General features: G+C 39.7%; 1 protein-coding gene across 13 annotated transcripts in view; it reads left to right on the plus strand.

Annotated features, from left to right (window-relative positions):
* Positions 1-13,262, plus strand: part of TRPM3 (transient receptor potential cation channel subfamily M member 3) — an 877,808-nt gene that overhangs the window by 632,918 nt on the left and 231,628 nt on the right. For 4 of the 13 annotated variants that reach the window (XM_063080759.1, XM_063080760.1, XM_063080762.1 and 1 more), the window contains exon 7: positions 7,467-7,541. The exons of the other annotated variants lie outside the window; for them this stretch is intronic. In XM_063080759.1, the coding sequence (XP_062936829.1) occupies positions 7,467-7,541 (75 nt within the window). The remainder of the gene's footprint in view (positions 1-7,466; positions 7,542-13,262) is intronic. 13 annotated transcript variants of the gene reach the window in all.

Raw genomic sequence — 13,262 nt, forward strand, 5'->3', positions numbered from 1 at the left:
GGGCCCAGAACTGTGGTCGCTTTACCCAGGGGCCCCTGAAGAGCCTATTCTGTAGAAGGTGTTGCCCAGGGAATACTTTAATAAATCAAGGTTCTAGTAGAAAAAGAGTTCAAAATTGATTTCAAAGAGAACTCTGATTTTTAGTCTATAAGTTACTGAGAATTATTTTGAAAATAAAAGGCAGGGCAGAAATATAAATCTTGAGTGAGTAAGTGAATTCATGAAGTAAGTCACCATAAAGCAGTGTTTTTCAAAAATTCTCATTCCATTTCCAGTATATCTTTTATTTCCTTAGACTATACTAATTCCCTGATATGTATTAGTATTTTTCTGTTGTTAAATTATGAAGCCAACTTGCCATGGAAATTTGACATAGATTACCTAAAGAGCACCACTGACATCCTCAGTAAATTTACCAACTTTTCCAACGCCAACACTGACATCAATGCTGTGCATGATAAGTGTTCAATAAAGAGTTTAAGTGCTTTGACCCATCATAATAGGATAAGAAATGTACAAATTTACAGTTTCAGAAAAATTCCTCCAAAAATGTTTTGGCAATGGCAGCATCATTGAAAAAGCATATGTTTTCCTGGGCAGCTGTTTTTAAAGGTTGTAGTTATTTATATATAAATAAACAATATATATCATAAATACTATGTATATTATTTACTTTCACTATTATCATGACAGTTAAACCAGTCTCATTTCTTTGTATTTGTACCGAATTCAGAGATGCCAAGCCTGGGTGGTCACCAGTGGCACATAAAGTACGAGTTACTAATGAGATTTTCTTCTGGAGAGTTTCCCTTTTTGGAGTAACTTGTATGTTCATATAGTGAGCAATTAGAGCTGGCAGGAGATCTTTGGGTTTCTTGCCCTTGGCCAATACTGAAAACATAGCATGACACTTTTCCCACTGAGCCTTAATGCAGCTCAGAATCATTTTGCCTTAGTTGGGACACAGGTTCTGCTGTTGTAACAATGACTCAATGGATACTTAAATGACAGGCGTTTATTCCTTATGCGTATATTATTCTGAACATGAGCTCAGATGTGCTGTGGAAGCCTCACAGTGAGGAGGATTCAGATTCCCTCTTTCTTGTGCTCTACCATCCCTGTCTGTGTGGTCTGTGGGAGCTCACCATGACATCTACCTTCTGGCCAGAAGGACTCAGAAAAAAGGAACAAGGGAGAGGCATTATCTTCCCTTTAAAAGCACAATGGAGAAGTCACACACATTATGGTGGCTTATATCCTATGAGTCAGTATTTTGTCACATGTTAACACCTAGCCAAAAGGGAACTAGAAAACGTAGTCTTCATCCTAGGAAAACACCTAACCAGCTAAAATTTTACTACTATGAAGGAAGGGAAGAATACATAATGGGGGACAGCTAGTAGTTTTCAGCACACCTTCTCATCATAGCATTTCACGTGGTTATTAAGAATTGGCTAAAGTCAGCACATGAGATAAAACGTACCTGCTATTAGTAAAGAAGATATGCCTGTATGTTCCAACACACTCACTGGGGAACCCTGCCCATAAATAGCTCCTGTAGCATATGATTTATTTCTTGCTCTTTCACTCTTCACCTGTGAGCTCTTCAGTGATATGTAGTTGAAGTCTCTCACATTAGCTTTGGAAATTAGATTGAAACAAGCTGCCTAAAATAATGTAGATTATTTTAGACCATCCTGACTGAGTTAACTTTTTAAGTTTACTAACCCAAGCAGATCCCCTTGGTCTCAACATAATTGCATATGCTGTGCCATGCCTAATGCGTGTGTGTTCTGTGATGGATCCTCTACCATGTATTTTGTTACACATCATTTGGTAACATTTTAAATCCCAAAATATTAAAAATAAGTAGAAGAACAGATCGTGTGTTTCTATAACACTGTACTCTTGTTAAATGCTTCAAAGGTGACGCCTGGGAAATCATTCTCATGTGACCCACACATGACTGTAATTTGGCAACAGGCAGTAGAATGGAGAATGGTCAGTCTCTCAAATCCATCCTGGAAAGAAAAGGTTATAAGTGGGCCTTGACCCTGTTGGGGGGAAGGACAAGAGACCTGTCTTTGGGAATAAGAGGAGCCCATCCTCTGACTCTGTTGAGGAAATGTCTAAGGAGACTGATAAGCAGATGAGTTTGTGAGGGATTTAAAGCCACCTTCTACCAATTACCCAATCCGACATTCCTATACTTTAATAATCCCTTAATGATTTGTCAAGGTAGAGTCAGCACTAAAGGGCTCTTGAAGCCTTCAGAGTGACAGTAAATATATAATTGAGTGTGTTTGCTGATGACGATTATAAAAAGACTAATTACTAGAGTTCCTCTTGATAAATAGTGAATGAGCTCACTTTATTTTAGAGACTGAGATACACGTATCATTATTGACCCAACCCTAGTTAGTTTTTCTTTTGATTTTAGCTTGCATTATTCAGTCAAACCTAAACGGTAGATCTACAGACAGTTGGGATTTCCCTTCTTATCTTGGCAAGTGAACAAAGTCCAGGAGCATCTATTTCCATACAGATTTAATAAAACCACAGACAAGAACTTCGAAAATAAACCTTGTCTTTCCTGTCTGGGTATTCTACATGTAAAACAATTTTTTTGCTTTGTTTCTTTTCCCTTCATCATTTAATAATACCAAACTCATAGTTACTGTGACTTTGCCATTCATACAAGCAAAGTTACAGTAGAATATAAGTTAAATGATCAGAAACCCCATTAGAAAATACAATAAATATATTTAAAAGACAAATGGCAAAGCAAAGAAAATATTTTCAACTATGACAAAGAACTAATTTCTATAGTATGCAGAGAGTGTCCACAAATCAAATAGAAAATGTGAAAAGCGCTATAGGAAAATGGGCAAAATATATCAACAGGAAGGTCATAGAGAAGAAAATAAAAATGCTCAACCTCATTTGTAATTAAAGAAATGAAAACTAAGACAACAATGAAATGTTTTAACCTACCAAATTGTCTAAAACCCAAAGGTGAAAATATCTAGTATCAATAAATGCATACAGAAATATGTATTTATACATTTTTGGTGAGTGTGTAAATAGGGCAACTTTATCTGGAGGACAATTTAGCTGCCCCTATTAGATGTGCATACCCTTTGACCCTATAAGTTTTCCTCTGGAAATTTATTCTACATATGTTTACTACAGTATTGTTTACAGTAATAAAATGGAAATAACTGAAAGTTTCAACAGTAAGCAACTAAACATTATATGTCGTACATTATATACGACATATAATGAAATACTCTGAAATTATTATGAATAACAATAGCTCTGGGCTCAAATATTTTTTTATTTTCTTACGTTAAAAGTTATACAACAGTATAATCACATTTATGTTTTTTAAAAGTTATAAATATATACATGCATATGCTAACAAAATAACTGAAAGAACACAGGAGAATAATTCTCAGTTATAATTTCGAGAAAGTGAGACAAGGTGAGGAAGTGAAGACAGGAAGTGACACTTTTCACTTTATACCTCTAAAAATTGCTTGATGTTTTTACAATGATCAGATGTTGCTTTTATAATAGAAAGAAAGAAAGAGAGAAAGAGAGAGAAGAGGAAGGAAGGAAGGAAGGAAGGAAGGAAGGAAGGAAGGAAGGAAGGAAGGAAGGAAGGAAGGAAGGAAGGAAGGAAGGAAGGAAGGAAGGGACAGAAGGAAGGAAGGGACGGAAGGAAGGACGGAAGGAAGGAAGGAAGGAAGGAAGGAAGGAAGGAAGGAAGGAAGGAAGGAAGGAAGGAAGGTTGGTTGGCCTTTGGAAGTAGTTTGGTTCCTTCCTCCCTCAGGTACATCATTCTTGACCCATGGGTAAGGAGCCAGCACAGTCATGTTGAACATACTTTCTTTTTTCTCTTGCCCACTCAGTCTTCTGGAAATTCTTTGCTCCTTCTAAGACAGAAGGAAAGAGTCAGGTCAGCAAACCTAAGGGAAGAGAGGCTGGCTAAGGACACATTATAGAGAACAATATTCTCACATATAAAGGATGTGTGTAAAAATTATGAAATCAATGTAACAGATTTGATGCTTACATTTGATAATGGCTGAAATAGGAACCCAAATTATCTTCCCTCTTTGGAGTTGGTGAATGTCAAAATGGACTAAACGTATTCCTAATCCTTAGCCATAACCAGATATCCTATTACATTGGGGATACTGAAGATGCCCAACATTTATATCCCTACCATGAGTACAATCTAGTAGAGCTAGAATTGTTCCTTTTTCTTTCATCATGCTACTGGGCACCCCGATCCAACTCCCTTCTCTCAGTATCCTGCTCCCCATTTTAGTGCGGCTCATTCAATAGCTATTTCATGTTGAATATTGTCTGTATGCTCACAGTGGAAAAAGTGGCCCCGATACCCTCTTTACTCCACTGTACTTTTAAGATGCTTCATATGGAGGCCAAATACATATCAAATTTATTCAGCTTCTCAAAAAGTGGCAACAATGAGAACTCAAAATATCTGTCATTTAAAATAAATATTCATTGCTCCCTCTGTTATATTTTCTTATGACCATACTTCTACTAGGCTCTTTCTACCAGTATTTGCTTGTGTATTTATAATATATGCAGCTCTGTAGGGGTTGCAAGATAAATAAGGCATAGCTGTACTTTAAGAACTTAGTCTTATAAATAAGTTAACAGTAACAAAAACTGTGTTTAATGAGTACTAGTCTAAACCATTTACATGAAATAACTGATTTAATCCTTACAATATCCCTGAAGTGGGTACCATTATTGTCCACACTTACCAATAAGAAAAATGAGGCACAAAGAGGACAAGTAATAGGTCCAAGGTCAGACTACTAGTAAGTGGCAAACTCAAGAGGTCTGCATCTGAGCTCATGTGTAGACCTCTGCCCTCTACAGCCTCTGAGCATGCAAAGAGCTGCATTATGGAGCAGCAAATGTTAAATGTCCTTTAATGATCAAAGTACAACAGGAATTCAGCCAGAGAACGTTTCTGGGTGGAATGTTCATGGGAGTACCTGGCAGAGGGAGTTTAAATAAGATTGTGATAGGTGGAATAGGGGCAGTGATTGCAAGCCATGCAGGTTAAAGCTTTCAATAGCCAGAAATTTCTTGCATGCAGTCTAAATTTATTCTATTTTTGTCAAATTGTTTATCCTCCTTTATTTGCATAAGTAAAATTTCAGCTGCAAGCATGAATAAGGAATACATGTGAACTAGAGTTAGTTACTCAGAAAATACAATCATCAAAATCATAAGGAAAAGATACACGTTTCATTGATTCTCTTTTATTGATTGATTTACAGGAAGATGTTTAGGGAGATATGAAAGTAGCATATAGAATCAGAATGATAAACAGGACACTATTAGGTATGTATATATCGTATTTCATCTAGTTCACTGTTTTCATTTTGCAGACAGGAAAGCCACTTAGAAGGTCAAATGCTTTGCCTCTACTCATGCAGTCAATTAACTTGGCAGAGCTTTTACCTAAACCTTAACTCCAAATTTCTTGTCTGCTGTTCTTTGCTCAGCAACGTGTCCTTAGTTTGAGATGTACTTTTCTTACTCTATTTGGTACAATATCCTAAGAAAAATAAGAAAAAACTATCCATGCACCTGAGCAGCAAACAAGCAGGGTATTTAGGGCTTTAACTTCATTTCAACGAAAAATGCTTAGTCCTTTATTTCTCATTTCTCTCCCTTGAGGCCATTTTCTCTACTGTGTACTGAAGAGTAATTAAGAAAATATCGAGACAGTTGGGGACACAATCAACACACACCTGCAATCCAGACATTTCCATTTTTAACCATGCCATTAATCTTACCCTTGTTGATTATCACTAAAGTGTCATTTAAACTTTTGTTCATTAGGTTTGATAACTGGGGGGGAAATAAACTGAAAATACCAGCGTGCTGTTCACTCTGCAGGAAAGATGTAGCTAAGCCAATTTTGTGCTCAGTACCATCAACAAATGCCTTTCTAAATTTCCGGGAGGGTTTGTGTTGCTTTTGACTATTTGAAGCTTTTCTCATAGTATTTAGCAAACGGTCTAATTGCCACACACAGTGGTAAACCAGCCTGGGAAGTGTGCACTAGCAAGCTGAATTTATGTTCTCAGAAGCACATTAATAAGGAACTTTCTGGAAAATGTTCAGTAGTTACTCTTGGTTTGTTATTTTGCAAACTATTGAGAATCCAGAGGAACTAACCCTTACACTCTGTGCTTCAAGAGGTATTGCTTTGTGTTTTCTCCAATGAGTATATTCTTATAAGAAGGCAGCTTTGCCAGGCCATGGGCACTGAGGAATGACCAAGCAATGTCCCCTAAAAGTGAGTGAAGCCCTTTCATGCCTCTTGCCAACCAGCTACCCCTGCTCATCCCTTACCTCCCAACTACTGTCACAGGTTGAGGCTGCTCTGGAAGTCTAGCTGGATCTTAGGAAGCTAGGTCCAAAGACCTAATGTGAGGATTTAGGGTCCTCCCTAAATGCTGTTTCTAGGGAAGCAACATGAGAAGCAGAACTGCTCATGTCCATAGGATTCTCCTCTGAGGCGTAGATTTGAAATGGGAGGCTGCTTGAACCACCTAGCCCAAGGCTACCCTGTTTAGTAAGTTAGCAACTCCAGAGACAGGATATCACCATTAAATTTATCTTCCAATTTGGGGTAGAATAACCAACTTGGTGGGAAACCTATTATACTGAAATGGCTTTGATGACTTTCTTTGAAGACAGGCAGATAGAGTCATAGAAATAGATATATTTTATATATTGGCCAGTAAGAGAGAGAGAAGTGAGGGGAATCAGTCCTGCAAATAATATTACACATGTTGAGTAACACATTGGCATTTGTCTCAATTCCTCTTTAAAAAGTAAAAAATAAAATAAAATAAGTAGACTACCCTCTGAAAGGATAGTTCTTTTAGGTCAAAAGTAGCTAATCACTTGAAAATAGAATGTTTATTTCTCTAAAAATTAGAAAAACATGTTTTAAAAAGGAGGGAAAGGAAGAATCCAGTTTCTGCCTGTCCTGGAAGACACGGAATTGAAAGATTAAGAATTACATTATAACTAATATAACAACAACTAACATTTCTTGAGGATTTACTAAGTGCTAAGCATTGGTGCAAGCACTTAATGGGAGTTAACGTACTTAACCCTCTCACCACCAGTTATCTAGGCTGAAACAGAATAATAAAAGATACTTCCTCCAGCAAAGAGGATGTTGATTTTAAGGACCAGTTTAACGGAAGGAGTGATGAGACAAGATACTCATATACCTGGTACAGAAAGGCTGTGTGATGTTTTGCATAGGTCTAACTGTGCAACTTGAGTTGCAGTCACATGTATAAATTTATACAAATTGGATAATCCATCTGCTTTAATAAAATGTGTATCCAACCATAGGGTGTAGAAATTTCAAAGATTTTATTTTTTGACAGGATGCCTGCCGTTTTTCTCTCTTGACTCCCGCTTCTTTTATTCATTTTTGGGTAGTTGCCAATTAGACCCAATTAGTAAGTGTAATTAATGAGCAACTTGAACCTCAACCAAGGAAAGTAGCCATAGAAGCATTCACTTCCTTTGAAAATGTCTAGCAATATCACTCCCTATGACTGCTGTTAATCTCTCTCTCTTTTCAGACATCCAACCACACCAGAGATTAGATACTCCCTTTATTTATCATCCTACAGATACCACACAGGACAGCTGGGCAGCACTACTAGGACACTACTAGGAGGAAATAAGCATTTGTTTAGGCTCTCGACACCATGCTAGGCATTTTCATATATACTACCCCTTTAATACAGAAACCCTTCAAGGTAGGGATTATTATCCTCCTTTTCTATAGTTGATGAAATGGCAGCTCAGAGAGGTTAAGCACTTGTCTTAAATCCAGTCAGTGAGACAGCTGGGCACAAACCTAGGCTGATGTGATTCTGAAACCCTTGTTCCTTCCATCCTACATATGGAGCATTATCTCATTCAAAAATAGTCTTCCCCCAAATATTGTTACCTTGGAGAGCTTGGGGGTCATTTTTTCATTCAACAACTATTTGAGCACCAACTCTATGCCAGACACAGGTTGAACATGGGCTCAGTTGGAAAGAGTCATTGAGCAGGACTTTGAGAAGAGGTCAGCAGTTAGGGGCCACATGGTGGAGGAACAACACTAGGAGGAAATGGGACAGGGTGATGGACAGGAGGGCGTGGGAGGAGGCAAACAGAGGAGCTCCTGATCGTGTACCCATGGCTACAGTCTTTCTTCATGTGACTCGTGGACTTCCCTTTGTCATCCTATGCCTGAGAATATATGAAGGAGGCTGGGAAGGCAAAGGGACGTTCAATTGTCATCACTGGCATCTTTTTTGATCATTGCACCATCATCAAATGCATTGGGATAACCACAACATGAAACTTTCCATCATCGAGCCCACAACCGTCCCATGAAAGAGAGAACAACTTTGTATGTTAGAGGCAGTAGAACATCCGGGGAGCTCTGGACGTGGGAAGGAGTGAAATACACTCTCATAAACTGACAGCCCCAGGGTCAAACCACATGACTTGAAAAGGAAGTTAAGCATCTTCTGGGCAGGTTACATGTACAAGAACATCTTATTGCCTTCTGTGGATGCTCTGATTAGTTCAGCCCAATCATACAGACTTTCTACTGTCTCAGCCAAGAAAAAGACCTTCCAAAATACAAACACCAATTTTATGATCAGTTTACTTTAGACTGTGATGACTTGCCATTTTTCAGATGCTCTCAACTGAACGTGTTGTTCAAGATTTTCTCTGCCTTTTAGAGGGTCTCCCCTATAAAGAATAACTTGTGTGATGAAAATAGCACAGTCTAAACCCGAAACCCTCTCTTCATTTTATGAAATGACTCGACAAAAGTTGGCTATGTAATTGAAATGTCTGTCATGCTTGTTAACGAAAAGTCACTTTGTCAATCAAGATAATGAAGTCAAAAGAATAACTTTGGGGAGCAGAACAGATTTTAGCAAAACCTGTTTCTTGGTGTTTGCCCGTCTCATTTATCTGACACATTTTCCTATTCAAGGAAGGAGAGTTCTCTTTTTCCGCAAAGGGGCTTTTCCACTTTGGAATTACTTGTTCAGTAATTCTTGTAAACAAACCAGTCTGAACAGGAGAACCCTCTACCATTCTAGGATTTCTTTTGCATGAAGAGAAAAACTCTGAGATCTCCTTTCCGATTAGAAAGATCTAGGTTGCAAATATTTGACTGGCATTTTGGTCTTAAGGACAGCAAAGTTTACTGTCGCTGGTCACATGTATTAGGTTCCTATCATGATAACATGGACCTTCTCAATGGAGCCCAGCCTCTTCCTTGTTTCACTGCTAACTGAAAGGCCTTCCATATTTCTCATCTATTGTGTTCCTAGCTGCTTCTCCTGCCATAATGCCACGTGGGACTTATCCCCCACCCATTCCAAGCTACACGCAATTTCCCTTAAATGGCATCCCGCATCCCATTTGTTTTTGTCCCTCTTAGCATTTGCTGAATTTCCACCTTCTCCCCACTCTACCTATATGGCCACAGCCTACATTCCCTCTAAGTCTCAGCTCCAAAATCTTCTCCTCTTAGAAATCTCAGTGCTCCCATTCCTACCCTGGACGCACATTCACCGTATCCTGTAGCACTCTGTATGTGTCCATTGCAGCCCCGCTTCTTTTGGTAGAGTGATCATCTGTCTATCTGCCTGCACCATCCCCCATCATCTGCAGACCATGAACTCCTGGAGAGTACAGCCTGTGTCTTATTCATTTTTGTCACCCTGAAAACCTAGTGCAGTGCCTGGCACATGCAAGTAGGTGCTCAGTAAATTGTTTCTGTAAATATCTATATTCAGTTTTCCTGTCCTTGTTTTTAACTCTGGTTTCTAGCCTGGCATAGACATGTAAGAGAAAGGCTTAGATATTAAGAGCTATAAATGAAGGACAAATAATCAAACAATAATGAAATAGAAAGACTCAGGGAAAATAAATAGAAACACGAACAGGCAGAGATCACCATGCATAACTCCGGCTCATGCGCATGAAAGCATTTAGTCTGGGAAATTTGACTGTGTTCCTCTTGAATCAAGATTGCTATTCAATCATTTCCATCTTACTAATTTAGAGAGTCTGAAACTATATTTTTTTATAGCAGCCGATGGCTTCAATCTTTCCCTTTACATAGAAAAAGAAATACTATTGATTTCCCCCCACTTATTCAAAGTAATAATTGCCCATGGCCACTTTTCAGTCTAGATTAGAATCAATCCATTCAAGTAGAAATGCATAGCTAACTTTAGAAAGTTAGGCAAACGTAAAATAAATGGGAAAACTTGTGCTGACTGAGTACTTTTCTACCATAATCAACAATTTTACAGTGGGATGTATTTAGAGAAGATAATGTATCTCATTCCTTAGGTGTCTTAAGGAAAAGTGGGCTGTGATTTTATTTTGCTTAACATGGTCAAGGCCAGGGAATTTATCACAGGACCCTTCAAAGTTCCTTCTTATTGATGGACAATAATTTGTCTATCCCTTAAAAATATTATTTGGATCATTTCAATCCATTGAAACTAATGGATGTAAAAGTGAAGAATAATTTATACAGGCTTAAGGAATAAATAAGGTAGTGCTCCCAGATGATGGCTAATAAAGTTGTCATAGGTTTTAACAGAATAAAATTTTTTTAACCTTGAACTCTCAGCTCAAGATCATTAACCCCAAGAAAAATGAGGAAAATAGAGATTTCATGCCCCAATAAAAGCCAAATATGCAAACAGCTGATTTTTTATTTTTATTTTTTGGCGCTCATAGCTGAAACAAACAACCAGCCCTTCCCCTCACTGAACAGGCTGTTCCTGTTCTGCGTTGGAGGCCAGATTTCAAAAGCCAAGCAAGGAGTTCCACATGCCGCAACCCAGCAGGCAGGCATTCGAGTCCTAAATCACAGGCTGAGGACTCAACGACTCTTGTTGGCTAAGGAGCCTTGGCGTCCCTGGGTCCACCCAGGGACTGGGGTTCTGGGGGCTGTTTGTGCTGGAACAAGGCAGGGTGAAAAACAGGTGTGCTTTTGCTAAAACAAGGAGGTGAGGACTGAGGAGTCAGTTTTTCTGGTCATCAAGCAGATCTGAGCTGAACGCTCCCTCATTAGCAGCATGTACAACCCCCCGGGGAGAGCCAGGAAGAGGCGCTGACTGTGCACGTGGACTCTGTGCACGTTATAGAATCCTGGGGGCGCGCGGGAGCGGGCAGCAACTGCGCGTGCGCGCCCGCCTGGGGACTCGGGGGAGGAGAAAGTTCACTTCTCCCTTGTCACCTTGTGTTTCCATTCACAGATTCGGTTTCTTGGCATTCATGGAACAGGATTTATTTTGTTCTGTTGATTTATTTGTTCCCATTATGAGAGTATTAAGAAGTATTATAAGGAGAATAAATGATTGTTCATAACTTAGGAATGTAGAAAATGTCACATAAATTTTCTTTCTTCATTCAAATAAATCCAATTCCAAGTCCCCTTCCATCTATTTTTTGGTAAATTCAATCTTAATCTTTAGGAGCCCTCTCTCTCTGTCTCTCTCTCTCTGTGTGTCCCTCTCCTCCCCTTTCTCTCCCTCTCTCTTCTCTCTCTCCACCTCTTTCTCCATCTCTCAGTCTTGCTCTCTCATGCTTCCAGAGAACTTGGAAAACTGGGAAAGGGCCTCAACTTCCCTCAGCCGAGGTTAGCACTGATACAATCATTGGCCAGGCCTGTTTGATCTCTCCCATGCTGCAGCTGGCATCACCAGCCCCAGGGCTGAGCAGCTCTGGGTCAGCAGCCCATGGGGTTGTTCACAGCAGCCCCCCTCCCACAAGGTGCCCGTGGTAATTCCCACCCTTATGGAGCTTACATTTGGGGACAAGAAGACAGAAAATAAATAAGATAAGGAAGCAAAATATATCGTGTATTGGATAGTGGTGAGTTGCTGAGGAGAGAAACAGAGAAGGCAGGAAAAGGGGTGCAGGAAAGGGGGTGCAGGAAAGGGGTGCAGGGAAGGGGTGCAGGGAAGGGGCTGCAATTTTAAACAGAAGGGTGGGGAAGAGGAGAGAAGAGAAGACCAAGAACTGAGTCTTGGGACAGTCCTAATAGCGGAGGCCAGGTAGGTGAGGAGGACCCAGCCAAGGAGATGAGGAAGACCAGCTAGTGAGGTAAGAAGGAAACAAGGAGAGACGAGTGAAGAATGGCTTTCCAAGATGAATGGCCACCTGCACCGAATGCTGCTCACGGGCCAAGTAAGACGACACCTAGGAGGGACTGGCCATCAGATATTTTACAGCTTCCGCCTCCCCCTCCCAAGCTTGGATCATTTCTTTCCTATCCCACCTGCTCCCGTCTCTCCCCCATCAAAGATACCCACCTTTCTCTTGTTCCCTTTCAGGACATTAGTGAACTTAGGTCTTTTACAAATGCCGTCCAGAGAGCTTCTCTTCAGGCAACTTCTGCTTTCCAGCAGCTCTGGCCAGCAACATAAACCTCCCTGAGAAAAGACACCCCAGGGGCCGTTTTTTAATGAGATGTGGGAAGAATAAGTGGAAAATAAAATCTAAATTAATTAATAACTCAATAAATTATCCTGCTACTCAGAAAAAAAATATTCTTTATTTTTAGGCAAAGCACCAAGCAGAGAATGTACTAAGTGCTCGTATATAGGTAGGCAATATTCACTGGTGAAGTGAAACCCATTTTGAAATAGAGAGATGTGGTAGCACATTTTAAACAGTTCCAAATAGCTAGTTTTAGGGCCTGAATTGCAAGAAAAGTGTGTATTTTCCAATTAGAGTGATATTATATCAATCACGTACAACTAAAACAGGTGTCAGTGCTTGGCTTACACAGTTTTCCAAATTGGTTAGTTTCTCATTGATCACAGGCACGCTCTGGCTTAACAACCTAACAGATGTGGCCCTATATGAATCATTTTTTCCACATTAGTCAGACCCAGGGGTCGACAAACTAGAGCTTGTGGGCCAAATCCATCATGCCATCTGTTTTTGTAAATAAAGCTTTATTGCAATGTACCCATGCTCATTCTTTGTGTAGTGTCTCTGGCTGCTCTTACTCTATATCCACCAAGTTGAGTTCAGTCATCCCTTGGTATAGGTGGAGGACTGGTTCCAGAACCTCCTGCAGATACCACAATCCTCATATGCTCAAGTCCCCGATATAAAATGGCTTAGTA

The sequence above is a fragment of the Cynocephalus volans genome, chromosome 16 (genome assembly GCF_027409185.1).
Source record: "Cynocephalus volans isolate mCynVol1 chromosome 16, mCynVol1.pri, whole genome shotgun sequence".
In the NCBI taxonomy this organism is placed as follows: Eukaryota; Metazoa; Chordata; class Mammalia; order Dermoptera; family Cynocephalidae; genus Cynocephalus; species Cynocephalus volans.